This window comes from Falco peregrinus, chromosome 5, assembly GCF_023634155.1.
Source record: "Falco peregrinus isolate bFalPer1 chromosome 5, bFalPer1.pri, whole genome shotgun sequence".
Taxonomy (NCBI): Eukaryota; Metazoa; Chordata; class Aves; order Falconiformes; family Falconidae; genus Falco; species Falco peregrinus.
In genome coordinates, this window is record NC_073725.1 from 85,611,981 (window position 1) to 85,634,382 (window position 22,402).

General features: G+C 40.3%; 1 protein-coding gene across 4 annotated transcripts in view; it reads left to right on the plus strand.

Annotated features, from left to right (window-relative positions):
- SDK1 (sidekick cell adhesion molecule 1) overlaps nucleotides 1-22,402 on the plus strand; it is a 412,484-nt gene that overhangs the window by 278,533 nt on the left and 111,549 nt on the right. For all 4 annotated transcript variants that reach the window (XM_055805382.1, XM_055805383.1, XM_005228982.4 and 1 more), the window contains 4 exons: nucleotides 3,412-3,548; nucleotides 10,317-10,464; nucleotides 11,318-11,458; nucleotides 14,980-15,161. In XM_055805382.1, coding sequence (XP_055661357.1) covers nucleotides 3,412-3,548; nucleotides 10,317-10,464; nucleotides 11,318-11,458; nucleotides 14,980-15,161 — 608 coding nt within the window. The remainder of the gene's footprint in view (nucleotides 1-3,411; nucleotides 3,549-10,316; nucleotides 10,465-11,317; nucleotides 11,459-14,979; nucleotides 15,162-22,402) is intronic.

A 22,402-nucleotide genomic window follows, 5' to 3' on the forward strand; every position in this document is an offset into this window, starting at 1 on the left:
ATACTTTGCTATCGTACAAAGAAAGTTATGGAAAAGTTGTGTCCATACAACTCTTCAGCAGTAGAGTAGTGAGGTCTTAAGATATTCTATATGGAAAAACCTTCATATATTTCTTGTTTGGGGCTTCAGTCAACAAAAGAAAAATAATAATAATGCTGGAATTAAACTTCCAATTCCAATCAAGGGCTGTCCCGTGCCTGTGTGTTATTGTCCTAAACTTCATCTACTTTCTTGCTCTATCAGAAGCTGGGTAGTTCTAGTCCGAGGTCCTTCTCATCCTGAAGAGCGGTTGGAATTACCATTCCGTGCAATGATGTCTTGGATGTTAGCAGCAAGGAAAAGTAATTCTCTTGTAGGAAAAAAAGCAGCAATGATCTCTTTTGGGAACATGAATATTCATGATGGTGGTATAGGTCTCATTTGTCACTGCTTCCACACAGTATGTGGTAGCAAATGAGAGGGAGAGAAAGTGTAAGTGCTTGGTAAAGTAAGAATTACTATTTATTAATCTCTGCTTTTGTATACTACAAACAGAGAAGTACACTTCTGTGCTTTGTCTTTGTAGTTTTAAATATTTATTTCTGTCCAGGTGTGTTTCTTAGGCACTTGTTATGTTCACCTTGAGGGATTTAAATCTGTAAGCGCCATCTGTTGCTGTTCGGTGTGGACACATATGGCTAAGGAATATGATATTAGTGGAGATAGGTGTACTGGATGGCTGCTGCAGCTCCCACTGCTCAACCTCTGTCTGAACAGAAAGTGCCTGTTTCCTTCACACGGCTGACTGATCACCAGTTTGTGTCAATCTAAGAGAATAACCAATTAAACCCAAATCCTAAGGAAAAAAAAAAAAAAGAAAGCAAAAACCAAAACCCACGTTTGAACTGAGTTTGTGCTTTAAAAAAACATGAAAAAGGGAATGTCCTCTCTTTTCCAAAAGCCTTCTGAGACTCATACACCAAGAAAAAGAGACTGAGCTGCAAAGCCTTTCCTAGTGATATAGCCTCTGTCCTCAAATGAACTGTTAATTCAGTCCTTCTGAACGTATGGGGAAACAACGTTAGTAAATGCACCCCCTGAAAATATCTTCAATATATACCAGGAGCGTTTGCTTAGTTCCCAGAAGAGTTGTTACATGGGGATAAGTTTGCTGTGAGCTCCCCCTCTGCCACCCCTCCTACATTGCTCCCTGCGTGACCATCATCTCCTGGATTAGGCTGAAGCTACAGCCCATCTCCAAGCTCTTCCCCACAAGGCTTGATGATAAAACAAAATAGAAACTGGGACCTCTGTGAGCCATGCCACAAAACATTTCACTCTCTTTCCTTCAGTAATTTCCGTTGTCAGCTTAATCACGAAAGCGCTTTTCCAACCAGCTTGCTTAGGACATAATGATAAATTGTAGTGGAGGTTTAATGTTTATTATAATTTAATGTTTCATTCAAAATTAAGTAGCACGCTCCTGTAGTCCCTGTGTAAATGGCCATATCTTAAATCCCCACGCCGCACTTTCCAAATGACAGGCTTGCTCTGCCATTTTGCATTGCAGACCAGCTGCCCTCCTACTTTGTTTCCAGGTTCTTCTATTCCCTAAACTTTTTTATCCCAAATTTTTCGGTGCCCTGTTCAAAATCTGCTTCCATTGGACCTGTTCATATGCTTCCCTGTGCCTGATGTTTTTTCTAGCCCAGGAGTGACCACGTCTTAGCTGTCTGTGCAGCAGAAGTCTGGAGCTTGGTTGGTCCATGCCCAGGTCTAAGTGAGAACATAGCCAGCCTAAACTCCTCGTAATCAAGGCATCTTGAGCAAGTGATTTAATGAAGTTAAGTTCTGGATCACACCGTGAGGTGTCATTCCGTGTTTACTACAGAAAGAGCCTGGGGTCACCTTGCTGCTAATGTGGTTAGGCATTTAAAGTCAAACGAGACCAGGCTTTGAGGTTTAGGTTTAGGCTTGGGAAGCGTGGACCCTTCCAGCCTGGTGAGGGGTGGGCAGGTGAGCGTCCCCCGCTTGTGCTGTCCCATTATCTGTGTGTTGTTCTGATCAGTCTTCAGCTCTCCCAGCAACCTTTTGTCTTGGTGCTAATGCTGCAGTGTGTAGTCGTCACAAACATGTAAACAAAAGCATTCACAGTTTTAACAAAAATATAATGAGATTATTGTCTGGCTCTCCATATGTTCCTCAATCTTCTAGTAGAACCCAAAAGCCAGGACACATTTATTGTTCTGGCTTAAAGCCAGAGTCTGTATTTACTTCTGTGAGTGGCTAAGGAGTTGAGGTTTTTAAATAACTGTAAGCCTTCAGTGGCATGATACATGACAACCAGAAATTATTACATTTTTAAATTAAGCATGTGAAGTACCCCTGTGGCCTCCTGCTCTGACCAGAGTGGATTATCCATGGTGCTTGCTGAGGAAGGGCTCCCCTCAGCTTCCCTGCAGAGGAGCAATAGGTGGAATGGGTAAAAACTGGCCCTCCTTGCTTTTCCTTCACCCTGAGGTCCTTGTCCTCCTGAGGAACCAGGACAGTAAGGAGCAGAAATCAGGCTCAAGTGTAATGGCTGAAGGGTTTATTTTAACTTAATACAGATCAGCATTTAAGGTTTGCAGCAGAATTGAGTTTTCTCATTGCACCAGGCAGCCTCCGACTTTCAGCCAATGAGTACAAATGAAATGTTTTTCCACAAATTGCCTTTATGTAGAGAAATTACACATTTTAATTGAGCTGCTGTTTTATTTTTGTTTTTTAATGTTTCATTTTGTATTTCCGTGGGGTTTCTGCAGGCATTTTCACTACATTTTCTGGTTGGGTGCTTCCAAAAAAATCCTTATTATAGGAAGGAAAGATTCTACCCATGACAGGATAAGCCTGAATCCGCGAGTAAATCAAGCTGTTCTGTAGCCTAAGAATACATATGGTAATTTTGATTAGTAGCTCTATATGGATAGTGTCAATGTCTTCTGCTTCCTTGAGTATGAAAAATTCCATGTTAAATCATATCTCCCATGTGTTTTACTGTTTATACGTATTACTGCTGTCACATTGCTAGGACATCATCGTAAGAAGGGAGAAAAAGTGAGAGAGGAAATTTATTAGCCAACTTGTCTCAATCAAAAGCAGTATGAAAATTGGCTTTTTTCCACACTTAGCAACATTTCCATTAGCTGTTCTAAGCATCAGCCTTGGGACTTTCAGCGTAAATTATTTTTTTTTCCAGATAGGATAAAATTGTGAAGAATTCAGAGATGTCTTTCATTTATTTAATTGTACAGTAGCTGCTGGTAGTTTTATATCGATCATCATACGAGTCTAAATGTCGTGTGCCTTTAACTGCCTGCAAGACTGTAGCTGAATGAAATGCAGATTGATTTTTCTGTGCTGTTTTCAATCCCTTTCTCTTTTCCTTAACAGTGAGCTGCCTCATTCCCCTCAGAATCTTCTGGCCACTCTAAATTCCTCGTACAGCCGCAGCGTGATGCTCTCCTGGGTGCGCCCCTTTGATGGAAACAGCCCCGTTCTGTACTACATGGTCGAGCTCTCTGAGAACAGTGAGTAAAGTCAAATACGTTTCAACCTCATGTTCCTCTTAATTATTGAGCCTTCTCTCAGACTCAGCTTTTACCAGAGCTACTAACAATGTGTTACTGTTGTTTACCAAATGAGAGGCAGTGTGCGTGGAAGGGAAGCCCTGGGTTTTGCACTCATCTATTCACACGTTGAAAGAGTTAAACAACAAAAACTGGTCTGAGATTGTGGAATTGTTATACAGGGAAGCCTTAGTTCCACCTCTAGCCTTGCCAGCCAGGTTTGAGGCACAACAGCTCATTCCTCAGTGCTTCTATTCAACACCTGTAAAATAGCAGAAGTCAGTTTTTATTTCTTACCATTGTTTTCTTTTGCTCCGGTTTCATAGATACCTTGATGCATTCAGAGCCCAAATTTCACCTGAAAAATGCAGGCAGGCAGGATTATAATATAAGGAACTGATGGTCTGTCAGAGGAACAAACTTAGATGTCAATAGGAGCTACTCTTTTATCTGTATATGGGTTCGTATTTTCTCCTCTTTCCCTAGGTCATCATTTTACACCCTTCTTTTAGTTGAGGATCTTTAACTGTAAGATACACAAATATTTGTGGGTTAGAAACCTGGCCACCGTGAACTGCCACTTCTGACAATTTTGTCATGCGGTATGTCTGGTCCTTTGCGGCTCTCAGTTTGCAAGGTTATTCAGGGATATTGCTAATGCCTCTTTAGGAGTTGATGGAAAGATGAGGTTATATGGAAATCAGTCACCTTGGCAATATTTTCTAATCTCTATCACCCTAGGAGCTGGAAATTCAAGCCCAACAATTGATTCTTGATGAAAAAATTAAGAGCATCACTTTTTCTGACATGTGGAAATTAGCCACTGCATAACTGAATGTGAAACAGTCCTGATTTCTGATTATCTAGAGGCGTTTTGTTTTGCCACACAGACAGCCTGAGATGAAACTTGAGCTTCAGATCACATACAACCCTTTTGCTTTGCAGGCTGGAGTGCATAACTTTTCAGATGTGGCGGTCCCAGAACTGATGATCTTGACATCTGTTAAGCAAAGTGCAGTATTCTAATCCTAGCAGCAATCCCAATTCATGCCCAGGACTGCTATCCTTAAAACAGTTCTTTTCAAGCCAAGACTCCTGATCATTTTTTAACAAATGACTGAGAAAAGTCAGTGTTCTGCACTCATGCTCTGTCTCTACCCTTTTATCGTGACCTTCTTTTTTATTTTTACTCTTCTCTTCTTCCTCTGCTATCAACAGCAGGCCAGTAACTCCCTTTTTGCTTTTCCTTACCTATTCTTTCACCCAAGGACGTTACCCTTGTGTTTCATGTTTCCCAGTGGCTTTGACAATGACAAGCTAATAAAGCCCCAGCCTGGGAACATGATGCAAAGGTACTAGAGCTGTATTTACGCAGAGACAGCACAGAGCGGGCAGAACGTATGTACTGGGGTCCACAGCTGGCTGTGTTGGTTGGGAAGAGTCACTAAAAGAAAAGGCAAGCTTGCTCAGTGCCAGGAGAAGTTTGAAAGGTCTTCAAGTGCCTTTCTAGCAAAGGTGCTTTGCAGTTGTTCTAGTATAGGAATGGGGTAAATGTGCCATCGTTTTAAAATGCTGTAATTCGTTCACAGAAATTTGTAGAAGGTTCAGCAAAAGCCAACAATAGTTCTCCAGAAATCATGCAGACAGTCCCTCAGAACTCCACAGGATCCTGTGAACCCTTGCTCACTCTGTGATCGATCCAATAATTTTGGCTGATGGCATTGCAATCCACCACTGAGTCTCGTTATCACAAATCATAGGTATATGTACTTCAGCAAGCTTGCAGCTGCAAAAAAACAAACACAGACTGGGTTTGTTGTGAATTGAGCATCTTAACTCCCAGAAATACTCTAGATCTTGCTGTCCTTTCAGGTTTTGTCTTTGTTTACCTTGATTTTACGTATATGCCATCTGAATGGTTACTCAGAAGTAGGACAGAGAAGAAGTTAAGCCCTTGAATATTCCACTGTTGCAGTGTTCTCTCATTTCTTATGTTACTGCTCAGCTTTGCAGGTACCAACAGAATAGTAAAACAATGTCAACAGTGACTTTGGTTTGGAAAGCTGACTGTAATGTCTACATATTGTCACTGTCTTGTTTTGGTTTTTCTTTTCTGGAAGTGTTTGTTTTTCAGTTATTTTGATCTCAGTAGTGTGTGGTTAATATCTAGTTTCTGCAGACCTCCTACTCCTTCGGAAAACACCACCTTTCCTTTGTTCCCCCCCATCCCAAGTGATGTTTGTGAACAAAGCTGACACTTGATCTTGTGTAGGTATAGTTTTGTCTGATACGACTGTGCAGAATCTCTCTTTGCTTTTCAAAGAAAATTTCCTTTCAGGTTTGCTGTCGGTCCTGTTTGTGCTGCAGAAAGAGCAACTGTCAAGGAGTCGGCATATGCCCTCCACGAGCTCATCTGCTTGTGTCTCATCAGCTCTTTCACTGTCAGCGACAGTGCAATATGCTCAGCATCCCCATCCCCACTTGCTTTCATACATGTAAAGGTTAGGCAGGGACATGAGAATTATGATTTATTTTCCAGTTAGCAAAGCTGCCCAGGAGACTTTATTCTTGGTTCTGTGGAGGTTTAATACATGTGTTGTGCTTTGCAGTTACAGGTGCCAAAATGCAGCCTAGTTTTGTTCGGGTTTTTAGCTATTTTGCTTTGAATAATTTTCTAATAGCTTTAGGATCTATTGTACATTTTGAAGCACGTACCATAAATGAATACATAATAACAGTATCTGTTTCTGAGAAATAGCTGAAGAGGGTTCAAAATAATGAGTGTAAATTTCAGGGGACTAATTACTAGCTGTGTTAGAGAGAGGCGTGTCACTCCACCTGGCATAGATTAGAACTCCTTTTCATTAATACCAATTCAGTAAAGAGATATTAAAACCTTATTTTAATTAGAGGAAAAAAACAGTGGCAGATTGTGCACATAAATTGCTGGAAATATGAACGACTCTAGTCACCTAATTTTTAAAAAAAATGTATTTGGCACAATGCAATAATTCTCACATTACAAGTATTCACAGTAGATTCTGTCTAGGGGTGACTTGAGACATATGGCCTTAAACATTTGGGGGCAAATTTATAATCTAATTTGGAAAACACAGTTCTAGACAAACACATTCATTAAGTATTCCTGCCCACACAGAGCCAGGAATGTGAACCTTAATTTGAAATAGGATTTTCAAATAAATAGTACCATGCATTGCTGTCATTTGCACTAATATAAGTTTGGATGTTTCATGACCTGTTTAGCCCCTGTTGTGATATACCTAGGAATTCCAATGAAGTATCTTTGTGGAGTTAGAAAGGGATATGTTTAGCTTATTCCAAAGAAGTTTAGATTTCAGGGGTTAATGAAAAAATATTCTGAATAGTTTTTTAATTGAATAAATGAATTAATACTTAAAGGATCCTGCTGAGAAAATCTGGGATATCTGTGCTGTGTGATATAAAGGTATAACTCAGATTCATCATGTTGTGCCAATGAGGATGTAATAAAAGCTCCTATGAAAAGCATCTATACGTGCTTAACTTAACCTACGAATTGTCATCCTGAATTTGGTAGGAATATTCAAATGATAGAAATTGAACACATTGACAAATCTTTGCAAAAATGGAAGTAAAACTATGCTGTTCATTATGACTGTTACTCAGATCTATGTATGACTGTGTGAAAAGATACTCCTCAGGCCATTGGTAGACCTTGCTGAAGCCCTACCAAATGAAGGGTGAGACACTTAATTTTTATTTGAACTTTTTTCAAATCAGATTGTCACGAAAATTTGAAAGATTAATTCAGCAAACTCCAGCAGTACAGCAAATTCTAATACTACCGTCTATGCAAAACCCTCTGGAGAAGGAAAGAGATGGAAATGTACTCCAAACCTGCAAAAATCAGCTTTCTGCAATAGATCTAATCTGTAATATCAAATTAGAAATGACTTTTGAGAAATTTGCAATTAATGCATGAATTGTAAAGTACAAAGGGAAATACAGAAGAAATGCCTCTTGGTGAGTAACCAGTGTTATTAAACATATCACACGTGCATCCAAACATTTTGACAGAACAAAAGTAATTTCTAAAACCCTCAAAATCACATTGTAAACTAGAGAGTAGCCTGTGACAGTCTTTGTTTCTAATAAATTAACTTGAAGAGGCAATCAGAGTTAATTCAAAATGCCCAATAACCTTAAGATGATAGCTAAACGTGGAAGTTTTTCAGCCAGTAGCAATTTCGGTGGAAGAGCAAGCAAGCAAAGCCCAGAGTACATTCTGGGCAGCTTAAATTAAATGAAGGATTAGCACAGTCTGTTCAATCTAACAGGGGCTTATTTAATAGTTTGACCTGGCAAGTCTTTTGTCACTATGGAGCTCCTCCAGGCTTTCTGGGACAAGCAAGTGACAGTCAACCCTGGAGGAGAAAAGAGTCGGTGTTGAAAATTTTATGGCATGTTTCCAGTGTCAGAATTACTCTTCTCTACAGTAAAACAAGCTTCTGTACAATTCAGGGGGTTGTTGTGTGTTTAAGGGAGGAGAATAGCTTTTTGAAATGTTTAGTTTATTGATTGTCAAAAGAAAAAAAAAAAGACTTGACATTTAAATTTTAAAGATACTCTGCACACTCACTGTATCCACTGCTCCATGAGCAAGCAAATCCTCCCCAAACCATCTTCCTTTACGAATCAGAGTGCCCAGGAGATGAATAGGCTTCGTTTATATTAGTTTTCAGTTTAATCTCTCTTCCTGCCAGATCTTTTATCTTCCACCAGGAGAGGAAAAAGAATTAATAAAGTATTCTACAAATGCAGCATATAAACAGAGCAAAGCCCCAAGGTGCTGAAGAGATTAATAGGCCCTGTTGTTGAATCAAACTGCTCACTACATTGAGCTGCTTGGGTTAAGCACTCTCAGGTGGTGTTTACACTAGCAGTAAGCAAATGAAATGCTCTAGGAAGTGGACCACTACCCAGGTAGCTCGTACAAGGGTATTTCACTCTCTTGTTGGTGTCTGCTCTTCCTTTTTCCTCAGGAAGCTGCTTCAGGTGATGTACTAAAGCAGCCATGCCTTAACTTTGGCTTACTTTGATTTCTTGCTGTGCTCTCTGGCTGTAACAAACAGTTACAAACAGTTGTTTGTGAAGTCTCAAGGGAAGCTTGATGCAATTCAGAAGGAACTAGGGTGCAAAACAACTCCGAACCAGCGCTTTTCTAGATAGCGTAGGTGTGCTTCCTCTAAGGTCTTTCTAAAAGAAGTTCAGCGCTCGGCTAAGGTGAATTATTGTCGAGATCTTGCAGCCGAAGTGACCGCTGGTGAATCATCAACGACTGGTGAGGATGGAACTTGACTGCCATGCAACTGTCGTTCTCTGGCATTCCCAGTATAATGCAGTGTCCATTTTCCTGTTAAGAAAACTTTGTTCTTGGAAAGCTGTTACTAGAATAGATATATTGTGAGTAATTCAAAGATGCAATGTTTATAGCCTGACTGGCATCACACCCTAGAGGACTTAAACTTGCTAAGGAATGTGCCAGAAAAGCACTAAATGAGTGGTTTACGTCTTGGTGTGAAGTTTAGCAGCCTTCCACTTTTGGGACATCTCATCTTCATTTTCAGGCAGACGTCTAGGTGACCTGCCAGGAGCTGCAGTGCACTTCTGATGAGCAACATGCACAGATACGTTGCCAAAATCTACAGCTAGCTCCTCAGTAATTTCCAGAAGTGTTAGTAATTTTGAGCGGGGAGCATGAAAACAGCTGGTATTATTTAAATACTGAACAAATCTTTAAATTGACTGATTCCATTGCTGTACTGTTGCAACACAGACCAAATGTCACCTCTCCCTAACTATTTCAGTCATGACTTCAGGGGGAATATATGATAGCAGGCTGTGAAGAAGAGAAGTCAGGATATTTAATTTTCAGCGCGTTCATTTCTGACCTCTCTGAAAACTTGAAAATGTAATTCGGGCATCAGAGGAGCTCAGGATGTCAAGTGTGTGAACTGACAGTGAGGGTTTTATAGTGCTGCCAGGGCTGTTTATACCAGGGAATCTTCCTGGGAAATTATTAGACCAAATGCCATATAGTGTCTCCAGGAAACAAAACAAAACCAAAAAAAACCCCAAACAAACCCACAAACAAACAAAAAAAACCAAACAAAAACAAACAAACAAAAACCCAAACCAAAACAAAAAAAAACCCACCCCACTGCAGACATGTAGAATCTGCAGCAGAAGCTTTCTCAGGTCTTACAGTAAAGGGCTGATTTGGCAGAGAGAGTCACGCTTCTACACCTGCTTGCAAGCTGGGTAGGAAGATATTCCAAACTGCCTGTGAATTTCATTACAGTCCTTCCACCAGAGCCACTCATGGGTGTGGTGGTGTAATGGCCTGCCAAACAGATGGGTTGTGAAATACACAGCCCATCTGTCTTTATCATGCTTGTTTCCTCTTTTATTAAAATGTTAATGAATATAGTTTTTATTTATTATGCCATGACATGTGCAGCATCACTTTCCAGTAGACAAATGTGCAATCTGCATAACCGTGTGGGTTGACAGGAAGGTTTCTTCTGCTGAAAAGAAACTTCTTTCCCGAAGTTCCTCTGAGGAAAACGAGCACAAAGAGCTCTGAGCAGGCAGAGGCATTCTCTCCCTCCTGCAGAGCTTTTAACGAGCATTTCCATCTTTTTTTTCACATGTAAATTGTTCCAACAGATTCTCCCTGGAAGGTTCACCTCTCAAACCTTGACCCAAAGATGACCAGTGTTGCTGTGAGCGGACTGACGCCAGCCCGCACCTACCAGTTCAGGGTTTGTGCGGTTAACCAGGTGGGAAAGGGCCAGTACAGCTCCGAGACCAGCAGGTACCGTAAAAATAAATAGCTGTGTACTAAAGGCACAATAACCTAGAACTACTGGGAGGAAAAAAGCAGCTGATTGATTGTGAATGAATAAAAGAGTGATCTTTTGCACAGTAACGGGGGAATGGAGCAGTAAGCATTGCCCAGATCTCTTCTGTCAGTAATTGGTGATAATGGCAATTAGGTGATGCAGGGTATCAGCACACGATGGGAGAGGTGCCCTCCTATTTCTGGAGTGCCAGTTGAGCAGAATCTTGGAAATGTGGTTTTTTTGTTCTTGTGCTAAGCCCCAGCAATGAGCCCGGGCAGGAGTACAGCAGTCACCCAATCATTGCAGTGTCACTTCTGGAATTTACCCAGATGTGACATAGAAGGATGGCTTCATCAAATTTAGTTTCAAATGCATCCCCCCTTCTTCTGTGAACCAAAGCTTGCTGTGAACTTGAATTGCAGAACAGCTGAACTCTAAATGGCTTTTTCAAAATGTAAGAGTTTGATATGAAAAATATTGAAAGAGCTGAAGGAAACAATTTGGAAGGAGTCACAGACACTGGACCTGAGCTCTAACTCATTCAGGCTTGTAATCTTTTTAAGAAGTTGTAGCAGCCTGGGTTTTTCAGGGAGAATAAGGTTACCTCAGCTGTCTGTCTTGTTGCTTGCTTAACTGATTTCCTATTACGTTGATTTGTTGTAACTATTTCATGCATGTCTTCAGCAGCTTGATCAGTGTTATATTTCTTTCTAGTCATCAGACTTTGATAAAAGAAACTGGTTCACATGAAGTGGATACATGAAATAGAAATGTTATCTAGCATTTATTTCAACACCCACCTCCATCACATTCTTTTGTACTTAGGTTGATGCTACCCGAAGAGCCCCCCAGTGCCCCACCTAAAAACATAGTGGCCAGCGGGCGCACCAATCAGTCTATCATGGTCCAGTGGCAACCTCCTCCCGAGAGTGAACATAATGGAGTTCTTCATGGGTACATCCTAAGGTAAGTAATTTCCTAACCCAGGAGGTCTGGAGATAGAGCCATGGGTGCATGAGGGAATTCAGGATGGTGTGACTTAAGAGTGTATTAAAACTTGTTTCTAATTCCAGTAAATTATTTACAAATGCTGTGGCTGCCCTGATTTATTACAAGTGAGAAAAAAAACTCTGTTCAGGTGGCCACAAGGGTGCAGGCACTTAAATTCTGTCTGTACTAGAGAGTCAGTGAGCTGGGGTCTCTGTTAGCTCCGTTGAGCGGACTAGCTCCCAGACAACATCCATATAGCTTTTTTCCATTTTCAAAGTGAAGCACCAGGTACTTAAAATGTCCACATAGGAAGTTGGTACAGCGCAGCGTATGCATTGCGGATGTATGTTTGCTTATTAAAATCTTAACTTCCTGCTAGAAAGGTTAATTAAATTTATCAAAGACACAACAGGGCTGCTGCACTGTGGAAGAGCAAAAATAGAATCAATAAACTTCAGTTTTGTGCCAAACAAAATGGAGAGAGGGAATGACAGGTCAGATGCTTCATGGCAGACCTTGGCTGAGTTTTGAAAATCAGTCGGGTGAGTAAGATTCTTGCAGCCCCATCCGTATTTATTAATGAGGAACAAATTCAGGTGAATAACTGGGTATCCTGAATTCATCCAGTCTTTCTGTTTACAGGATTTACTCTGTTGGAAAGGGTGTTGCCACATTGGGAGACTTTGCAAAGCATTTCCCTTTCGTAATTTTTTGGGGGACTCAGTTATTCACTCCTACCTAATTCAGCTACAGCTTACTTGCTCACTTGGCATCCTACACATCCTGCAGTGCTAGCAGCCAGCTAGGGCCACACCTTTAGTAAAGGAGGCATTGTCTAAATTAAAGCTTTTGTGGGAAACTCCCAAGCATTGCACCACCACCGACATATTTCCAAGCGATTGTTACAGCCTATTGTAGGCAGGCTGCTGACATTTTTATTACAGTGTCCTCCAGACCTAAAAGATAACTATGCTGCAGTTTAAATGCCAACATCCTGTTCATGCTGTGCTCCTACTTTTGCTGGCATGGATAGAAATGTTTTTGTGATGTTAAGAGTGTTGGTGAGCTCCCAAAATAGTGCTGGAAAGTTCCTTCTCTCTGCAGGCAGAGTCAAAGTCTGTTAATCTCCCTGTCACCTGCACAGAGCCTATTACGGTGGTGAGCCACTTGTGCGAGTGCCTGCAGTTCTGAGAGCTGGACTCAGTTTGAAAGCTGTGCCAGTCACCAGTGACAGGTTGGAAAAGGTGCTTTAACTTCTGTCTGTAGCTAGAATCTTGTCATGAGACTTGGGTACCTATTTGCAGAGGGTACAACTGTTGCTCATACAGTTCTTTCCTTCAAACTGGTCTGCTCGATAATAGGATTAATTCATTAGCTATTCCCAACGCGTCTTACCCAGTGGCAGCGTTATGTCCTTTGAGAAAGCAATCCTGTAGCCTCCTACTTCTGGCAATCTGTTCTGTTTTCTCCATATAGCGTTTTCAATAATGTTTAACTTTAAAATTTTCTACAACATCTATCAGCATAATTGATCCCTGTCCTCGCTGTAACATCTCTTTCCATTTTAATAGAGAGTGATCATATTCATTATGCTCAATTTGTGAATATTTTTGACGTCTACATGCTTTGTCTTGACTACAGAGCAGAGAAACCATTTATTTGACAGGAATTTAAGATTATCATGTAAAAGCACAACTGTCCCAGGTAATAAACCAGGTTGTTCTTCCAAGTCAAATTGTGCAGTCACAGCAATGTGCACTGAAGAAAAGTCTTCCTGCACTGATTTCCCTAGAATTAGGACATAACAAAATGAAACCCACCATGTGTCCCAGAGATCCAGCACTCCAGACATGCAAGATACTAAATTGATGGAACACCTGATCTTTAAAAACAAAGGTGCACTGCACAAGTCATATGGAGTATACATCAAAGTCCATGGTGAGAAAAATCATGAAGACATGACATTTCTGAACTGGCCTTCTTCCTCTGCCCTTTTTCTCGCTGGCAGTATTGCATTTAGAGGACTGCCATGCTAACAGCATTATAGATTAAATCACAGGAGCACTCTACATCTCATCTGCTAGGTGTGAGACAGAGCATTGCTACACAAAGCATTGACTTTGCCAGGAAGCATACGCCCTTCACAGGAGACAAAAGAAAGGAAAAGTTAGATATTGGATAAAGTAGGAAAAGATCAAGACATTCAATAGACTCAGCTGAGGGCTGATATTTCTTTATTTCCATTTGTACTTCATAAATGGAATCACACTGGTGTAGCATTACAAATATTAAGTATGCCAAAAAGTGGTCAGGCAAGCAGCTCCTCAGCAGAAAAGGGAGGGGGTTGTCAGCGCTTAAGAACTGATCTCTTTATAAGAAGACTTTAGAACAAAATCTATGGCTGAAATACACAAAGTTGTCTAGTCATAGAAATTGCACCAATTTAACTTAGATGAATTTAAAATCTGACTGTAAGATGTCAATGAAATTGTTCTGTGTCAATAAGCTTTTGGCAATTACTGTGAAGCAAAACATGAATAAGAGTGCATAAAAGCTGTGTGTTGAATAAAAATACAAAAGTTTCCATATTTGTCTTTTTCATGGAATAGTAATGCCTTGTGCCCCTTACTTGGCCTCTGTTTTTCTGGTTTTTTTGTGAATTAGCATATTGTAAGCATCCGTTGTACCATTTTCCTAAAGGAAGGAAAACAAAGAGTATTATTCACATTCACAGATTTGCAAGGCTTGTTTGTTTTCTATAATTTAGTTCTTCCCCCTAGTTTATTGGCCTGAAGAGACACATCAAAGCGGCTCTGTGTTCTGCAATGCAATTTTTACATGGGAAAATACATTCAGTGCTTCAGCTTCCCACATCTCAGCAGAAAGTTTGTCAGAATATTTCCCACTCACTCATATTTGGTACAGCCCTTCTCCTGGAATTCCAGTGCTTAACCCAACTCTTCAGCCTCAACTATATTCCATCCTTATTTTAATCTGTCTGTGAAGTCAATCCTGGTGGAAGCCAGGGGTGGCAATGCCTGAAACTCTAGAAGGTCAGAGCCCTCTGAGCTCTTCCTTTACAGATTTCAGAGGAGAAGGGGAAAAAAACATTTCTCAAGCTGATTTACAGCAGCACCCTGATAAAAATCACATCTGGGCTATTTTTTCTACTAAATCACAGCTTTTACTAGACAAGCCGCGTTTAAAAAGCTGTAATTTTTCTGCAACCATAAAACAGGATAAAATACCCATTTTGTTTAGCGTTGAGCATGTAATCCCAGTAAGATCAGATTATAAATACTATAGCAGTCAAACATGATATGATCTTATCAGGAGTTAGTCTGTTCTTGGTAATTATTTTTCATTTTTCTTTGTATAATTTTTCTGTAAAAGTTTGCATATTGCCTCGTCACAAAGGAAGCTTTTTTGCTAGTCCGGATATTTGCTATAATTGATACCATCTAATTAACTAGCAAATTTTTCTTCCCATATGGTAGGTATCGCCTGGCTGGCCTCCCTGGAGAACACCAGTATAAGAACATCACCAGTGCAGAAATTAACTACTGCTTAGTGAAAGACCTGATCATTTGGACCCAGTATGAGATCCAGGTGGCATCTTACAATGGAGCTGGGCTGGGAGCATTCAGCAGACCTGTGACAGAGTACACTCTACAGGGAGGTGAGCAAATTGGTCCAGTATATCTTTTATAGTGAGTTTACAGCACGGTTTCCGAAGGAGGAGATGCACTCTCTGATAGTCCCTCCTAACACCTTGTAAAATGAGTAGTCATTTCAGCCAAATTTGATAAACAGCTTAGGGTAGGAAACACCTACAAATTTCAAATTCCTCAGCAGAGACAAGACGAGACTCTGCTACTCTCTGCTGTAGAAAAAGCTGTGAGTGGATTCAAAAATTATCTATTTTTGTTGACCTCATGATGACACGTTACCACACTTGCAGGTCAGAGTCAGCCACAGCATAAGTAATAAATAAAAATGCTGAAGAGAGCTGTGGTTCCATGGGATGGATTTATAGGACGTGTGACAGGCAGGGGCTGAGGTTACTCTGCCAGGAGATTCAGAGAATATGGCAGGGAATTGGGTTTACTGTGGTCAAGATGTGCAGTACGCCGCCTGGGCGATATAGGAGACAAAAGCTGAGTAAACCAGCTGCATTGGTTCTGATAATCACAGAAATAGTGTGGAATAAATTGCAAGGAAACTGCAGGGAGAGAAGCACAGCCTGTGGAGAAAGAGTGTTTTGTAGCATTTCAGGAATGGTGCAGACATTTGCAAAGAGGAAGATAAAACGATCTTTAAAGCCCTGATTTTTATGCTACAGCTCCTCCACACCTTTCTGGTAAGTGCTTTAAGAAGAGTATAAATTACACCAACAAAAGGATATGTAATTACTTTTTACAACCGGTGTAAAGCATGTTTACACCTCTAGATTGGTATAAAAATCCGTAGGATAATTAAGTACCAGGCCCTTAAAGCTTTCGTATATTCCCATAATTGCAGGGTTGTGCTGCATTCTGAGCACTGGACAGTACATGGTCTCTACTTTATCGCTCATAAAACAATTAAACTATTTTAAAAACTTGCAGATTTACAGCACATCAGTTAATTTAAAATTAGTGACGAATATGTAGTTGTTTGTTAATTGTTACCACGAGTATGTTACAGCATGATTAGATACAGTTTGAGGTGTTGGGAGATCTTTAAAAAAAGGTTATTTGTATGCAGCACTAATTAATCACAACAATTAAAGAAGAAAGCTAACTATATTTTGTCTTAGGGCATTTAAAGTCTCAGAGTTTAGAGGAGTCTAGACACACTCAACCTCTTTCTAGAAGTATTTATAGCAGACCTTGAAAATGTTTTTTGGTCTTCTCGCAGCCAGGATTAATGTTTTGTATCCCACTAAAGACCAGATCTCTGCTGAGAATTGGATTGCACACAGAATTTGAATCTCTTTTGTGAATATACTTGTAATTCATTACTTTGTTTATTTGCACATTTTAAGCTATCATAGCACCTTAACCTTTCATCTATTAAGACTCCGGTTTGGACTTCACGCTTTTTTTCTTAAATCCTGCAGTTGACTCTAATTTCCCTTGATATTATGTGCTGTTATTATCATCCTTTATTGATTGGCTGTCTGTTATCATTTATAAGGATATAAATCCTCTGTTATAAATTAAGTGTAGTCAGTCCTGTGTTCATATTAATCAGTAAGAGTGTTTAGACTGCAGGATAACTTGCAATGCCCTGCGTGTCTTTATGTAGTTCCCTAAATGCTCAATGGTGGGTAGACGCAGAAGAAAACCTGGATATTTCTTATTTATTTTGTATCAGTATTTAATAATAGTTCTAAAGAACTACTTCATGGGTGCTTCCATCTCCTAATGAATCCCTTGCTGGGTTTCTGTGCAAATCACCAAATGCATACAGTGTTCTACAAAGGGTTTGAAGCCTTTTACATTTTGAGTTGAAAAGGGAGCCTGGCTGGTATCAGTAGCATTTGAAACTGGATTAATACCAAGTCTCCATATGTAACGCACTACCATCCAAAACCCCGCTCCTTTATCTTTCTTGTAGCTGGGAAATGACAAGGAAAAGCCAGTGGCTGTTTCTTGCTCCAGAATGTCCTTCCTAAACCAAACCAGCAGGAGGAAGGAAAAGCCTTGTGTAAAACTGCCTTGTAAATCATATTCTGATTTTAATACGAGTGGAGATAAATGTCAAAGACACACATTCCCATCCATCCCCCTCTCCTACTACCACCACCACCGTCTCTGTTCTGACATGCATTAAATGATGTGAGCTATGCTGGCAAGAACCTGTCTGTCTGCAGATAAAAAATACCTGAAACACCTCATATTAATCAAGTGTGCTATGCAGTCAGAGCCTGGGAGGAGATGAACACTGGGAGCAGATCAACCCATTGGCAGGAGCAGATCAGCACATTGGCATCTTTGTCATAGAGGATATTGACTGGCCATATAAGCTGTGGATTTATACCAGAACCTAGTCTATTAATCCCTCATTAGTCCTCTGGCATTGCTTTAGCCACTGATAACTAATCAGCTACGCAAAGCTCTTAGAAAATCATCAACTTCTAGAATATAGCCAAACTCAGAAGATGCCGAAACATCTAACCTTGCAGAGAAAGTGGCACATAATGTCAATGAGATAAAATGTCAGAAAGACTTACTGGCAAAGCACTGAACATCCTAGCACTAGGGTCAGACAGTTTGACTGTCTCTAAATCTTGAAAGTCTTTTCAGAGTGATATTCAGCCTAATCCTTTGATGCTCTGTATATATAGGTCTTTCTTCCTCAGAGTTTCTCCAGCTGTTCCTTACTTTGATGTTACTTTTTGCAGGGATTTGTGTCAGCCTTCTGCATAGGGCAATTCTTCCTTATTTAAACAGTGTCCTGCAGGACTTTCCATTGCCATATGAAAAATCAAAGTTTCCCAATACCTTTTCATATAAGAATAGGTATTGGGAGATTTGTGAGATGTATAAATACCTTTCTGGATGGTGGTGGTGATGTCTCTGCTCTGTACTGTTGGACACATTTACCTTTTTCTGCAGGCTGATTTGAGAAAGCAGAAGCTTCCATCCATTGCTTTGGGTCTGTCCCTTTTATCTCAGCAGCATGAATACTGCTGAACTGCTTCCTTGGAAGAACTCCCACCACTCCTTAGATTTGGGCGAGATTTATAAGTAGAGATGTAGCTTTCATTAGGTGCTTTGCATTGACATTAACCCACTTCTGTTTCTGCTTGAAGTGTTATGTCTTTCTTTTGATGCGTATCCCCAAAGCCAGTCTTGTGGCCCAAATGGGTCTCAACACGTAGTTTTGATATTATTTTCCCTTCTGTGCTGTGCATGGACACATTGAAAGGCAGGAAAGTCTTAGCAAAAGGCCCTTCCTGAATAAAAGAGTGGGACAGTCACCAGCCTACTGAGTCTTGACGGTGTGGAGAGAAGGCTAAGAGCAAGACGTGTCTGTTCAGTGAGGTCCAAAGTCGTGTCTTCCTCAGGCAGTAGGAGGTGAATCAGGGAAATGTGGAAGACTGAGACAGAAGAGCTAAAGAAAACCTAATTGAAAGCTTCCTACTTTATGTAGGGAATAATCTTTAAAAAAGGAGTATCTGAATAAGGACTGTCCTCTGCAACCATTCAATTTTATCGCAGTGAAAAGAGGTGTCCCTTGGGTGTCCCTTGGGTGTCCCCTAGGTTTCCCTTGGCTTTCCCTTAGGCTTTCTTGGCAAAAAACATCTCAAAGATCCTGGTTGGCATCCTGTGGAGCACCTACCTACAGCCGTGGGGCATCCGTGACCTCCTGGGTCCCAGCTGCTCCTGTGCAGAAGCAGGGTGGAGTTGTGGTGGCTGACTTGTGGATTGGTTTTTCCACTGTTAGGTGTCATTTCCCATCTACTGCCTTTTTTGTAAATGATTTCACAAAGGTGGGGAAATCAGCAGTTGTCTCGGTGAGGCCCCTGGCCCCCTGCTCTCAACAGAGAAGTAAAATCTTGTTCTTGGAAGAGGCATAGAAGGAAGTAAAAAGGCATTTCCCAGCTGCCAGCAGCAAACCTCACCCGTTAGTGCCAACTCCTGCACGACTGAATTTCAGACACCAGCACACATACAAGTGCAGAGAGCAGGTTTTCTGTGCCCCTGCCGCAGTCTGTAGCCCAGTGGAGGGTGTCAGCGGGGGGAGCAGGGGAATGGGCTCCACAGGAGGGCTGGTGCCCCTGCGACAGGACCCTGCCCAGCTCCCACCGGGATGGGCGCTCAGCATGGCCGGTCAGCACGTTACAGGAGCAGCCAAATGTTCACACACAGGAGATCCCGCAGCTCCCCAAACCTGCCTTATTGAGGCACGGGATCTTTGTAGGAGTAGGAGACTTTTCTACATGCCTCAGTTGAAGGTCTATATTTAAGACCAGTAAATCTGGCTGTCAGAATCTCTGCAGGATTTACATGCTATTTGCACATAGCTAGAGACAGAATAATTACATGTACACATGCTTAACCTTAATGCCTTCTCCTCTCTCAATTATCTCGTCAGTGAAACCCTTTTAATGGCTTTTAGCTAGAGTGCTACCATGACCTTTTCTGCTTGGAATGCTGTGCGTTAACTTGCCGTCCTGGGGGCTGAGTTCTTAACGGATTTCCAACCACGTGAACTTTATTGGGAAGAAAGTAGCAGCTGGTTTTGTCTGACCATTTTGATCTGCGATTCCGAGATGCCTTCCAGATGGGTCTGTGCTATGAGATGGTTTAGGAATACTTGCAAATATGATGAAGTATGGATTTAAAAGCTGAGATTGTAAATACTTGGGGATTACTCTTGGAACGCCTGTTTGACACTGGTAGCTTCTGTAGTGCTTGATAACAAGAAACTTGTAGGAAGAAGATGGATACGTACCACTGAATTAGAAAAAAACCCTTTATGTGGTTAGTCTCAGTTTCAGTAAGTTACTACTCAAGATCGTGGAAAAGTATTTGAGTTTGACGTGACCAGAAGGTCAATTCTGATTTAGCTTCTGTCAAACTTCTTTTCTTTTTTAAATGCAAAACTGTCCAGATACCCAAGAAAGTCTTTAATATCAGGACATAAAAGGAGAACTTCATACTGGCACTTTGAAGTAAATTTGAGATTGTAATGCCAGTATTTTACAGATTAAAAATATAAAAATGTATTATGTTATGTCTTCTGCAGTATAATTAAGCTTATGCTTATCAGATGGATCATGTTCTTTCCATCTTTTAAATGCATTCATTGAGATGCAGATGTTGATTTTTCAATAAAGATGTCCAAAGAGGAATTGTAATATAAATCCTGATTTCCAATACTGAAGGTTTTATGTTTTCTCTTCATTATTTTTACCATTTTTCTTCTTGTAGCAGGTACTTTTTGTGCTATGATCATTTATTCTTGTTTCAGGATATTATCTCCTAATGTAAGAAAAATATTTCCCTTTTAAAATAAATAATGCATTTGGCTATCCACATTTCTAAAACTGTAGGAAACCTATCCTCAAGTGTTTGCCTGAGCTTTTTTGAGGACCGTAAGGACTGCAAATGAAAACTTGGAGCTTGCTGATGCAGGTTTTTTCCTCTCTTAACAAATTTTACAATATTTTGAGTTATAAGACTAATCAGACCCTTAGAATAAAATCATTGTGATAATGAAATCACTGGAAATTGGCTATTTGTTGTAGAGCCATCCGTTGAATCCTTCACTAAAGAATGCCCAAAGAAATGAAGCAGCAATGCACATGCTCATCTATGTTTCAGGAAAATCATAAAGGCAGCGGGGAGTGGTTGCACTGTTCTCTCTCAGGTCACCTCTGTGGGTTTCTTACACCCTGGGAAAACCAGACTGTTCCTACCACTGCCAAAGTTCTGCATTTCTTCAAGCGTGGCTGTCAGTGGGCAGCGTATGTGTTACGTACAGATTTTCTGTACAACAGAGTTACAAAATCAGCCTGGCACACATAAATACAGTTGTAATGTAGCAGTTCAACAGAAGGAAGAAGAATGAGTGCAGAGGATGATGCCCAGCTGATTGAGCCTCCTGACAGGAGACTGATCGATCAGTGGTGTCCAGGTGACTTTCTGATAACGAACTAACTTGAAGGCTTCTGATACCGTTTTCTTCTGCAGTGACAGATCTCTGACAGTTACAATATCTGAATATGCAAATATGCAGGAAAGCAAGAATTTTGATTTTTGAAAAAATCTTAATCACATAAACCATTAATTACACAAAGTATTTCACACAAAAGCAAACTGAAAAATGTCATGGTTCTCATAATAAACAGTTTAATCAAAGAACATGAATAAGAAAAAATACATTTAGTAGGGGACTGTAGCCAAAGCACCTCATTATGACTGTAGAGTGACTTTAATATTTATGACTGTATATCAGGATGATTTGGTGAATCTCTTAACTACGAAAACTTTATGATGTCTACAGGTCATTAAGATAATATTATAACCTTCCAAAAGCATACAGGGAGTTATGATACATGGCAGGAAGTAGGACCCAGATTCTAATGAAGATTTAGAGTAGTATCGGATAAATTCTGGTTTTAGAACTCAATAATTATGCATAGTTCATAAATTGTGCCATCAGGTTTTAAATTAGGGCAAGAAAATGCTGAATAACATGCAGTTTCTGAGATTAAATAAAATGTGCAGAGCTGAATTTTCAAGGCATTGTATAGTCATCAGGGAGTTTTAATGACAGGGCATGAAAGTGGATGTTCTTGTCATTTCAAACCTGACATCTTTGAGGGTTTCTCCAATTTTCTCTGTTGATATTTCTAGGATGTCTCTGATAAGCGTATGCTGTCCTAGCTCTGTTGGCTGCAGTCTTACTATAGCTTGTACACCAGTTAAGAATAATGCCTTTTTACGTCTCTTTCAAACAAATGTTGCTTTCAGTAAAAAAAGAGGCATTTTTACATTTTTGCACATGTCTTGATTTCTTCTCCATACAAAGACTCATCTTCCGAAAGTACTTTGTAGCTTTAAAAGTTCATGGCCTGTTTTTGAAAAGCATGGAGCAAACCATTTTCTCACTGGGAATTGTGGATACTTTTTGGGAGCATAGGTCATTGGGCTTTGGAAGAAATTCTCCCTTGGAAGCAGAAGGAACAAAGCTTTCCAGGCTTCAAAACTACTTGTGGACAGTTCCTCTTTTGTAGAATACAAATGCACAGGACTGTCAATAGTAATATTTTTTAAGCTTTATTAAACTTTTTTTATAGGACTCAAAGTGTATTGGTCCATTTTTTAATACTCAAATAGCAGTTTTCTTCTTAAACTTCCTATAAGCTTGGTAATTTCAGAAAAATAGATCTGTCTATTAGTGTTCTTTCCTCTGAGAACTGTA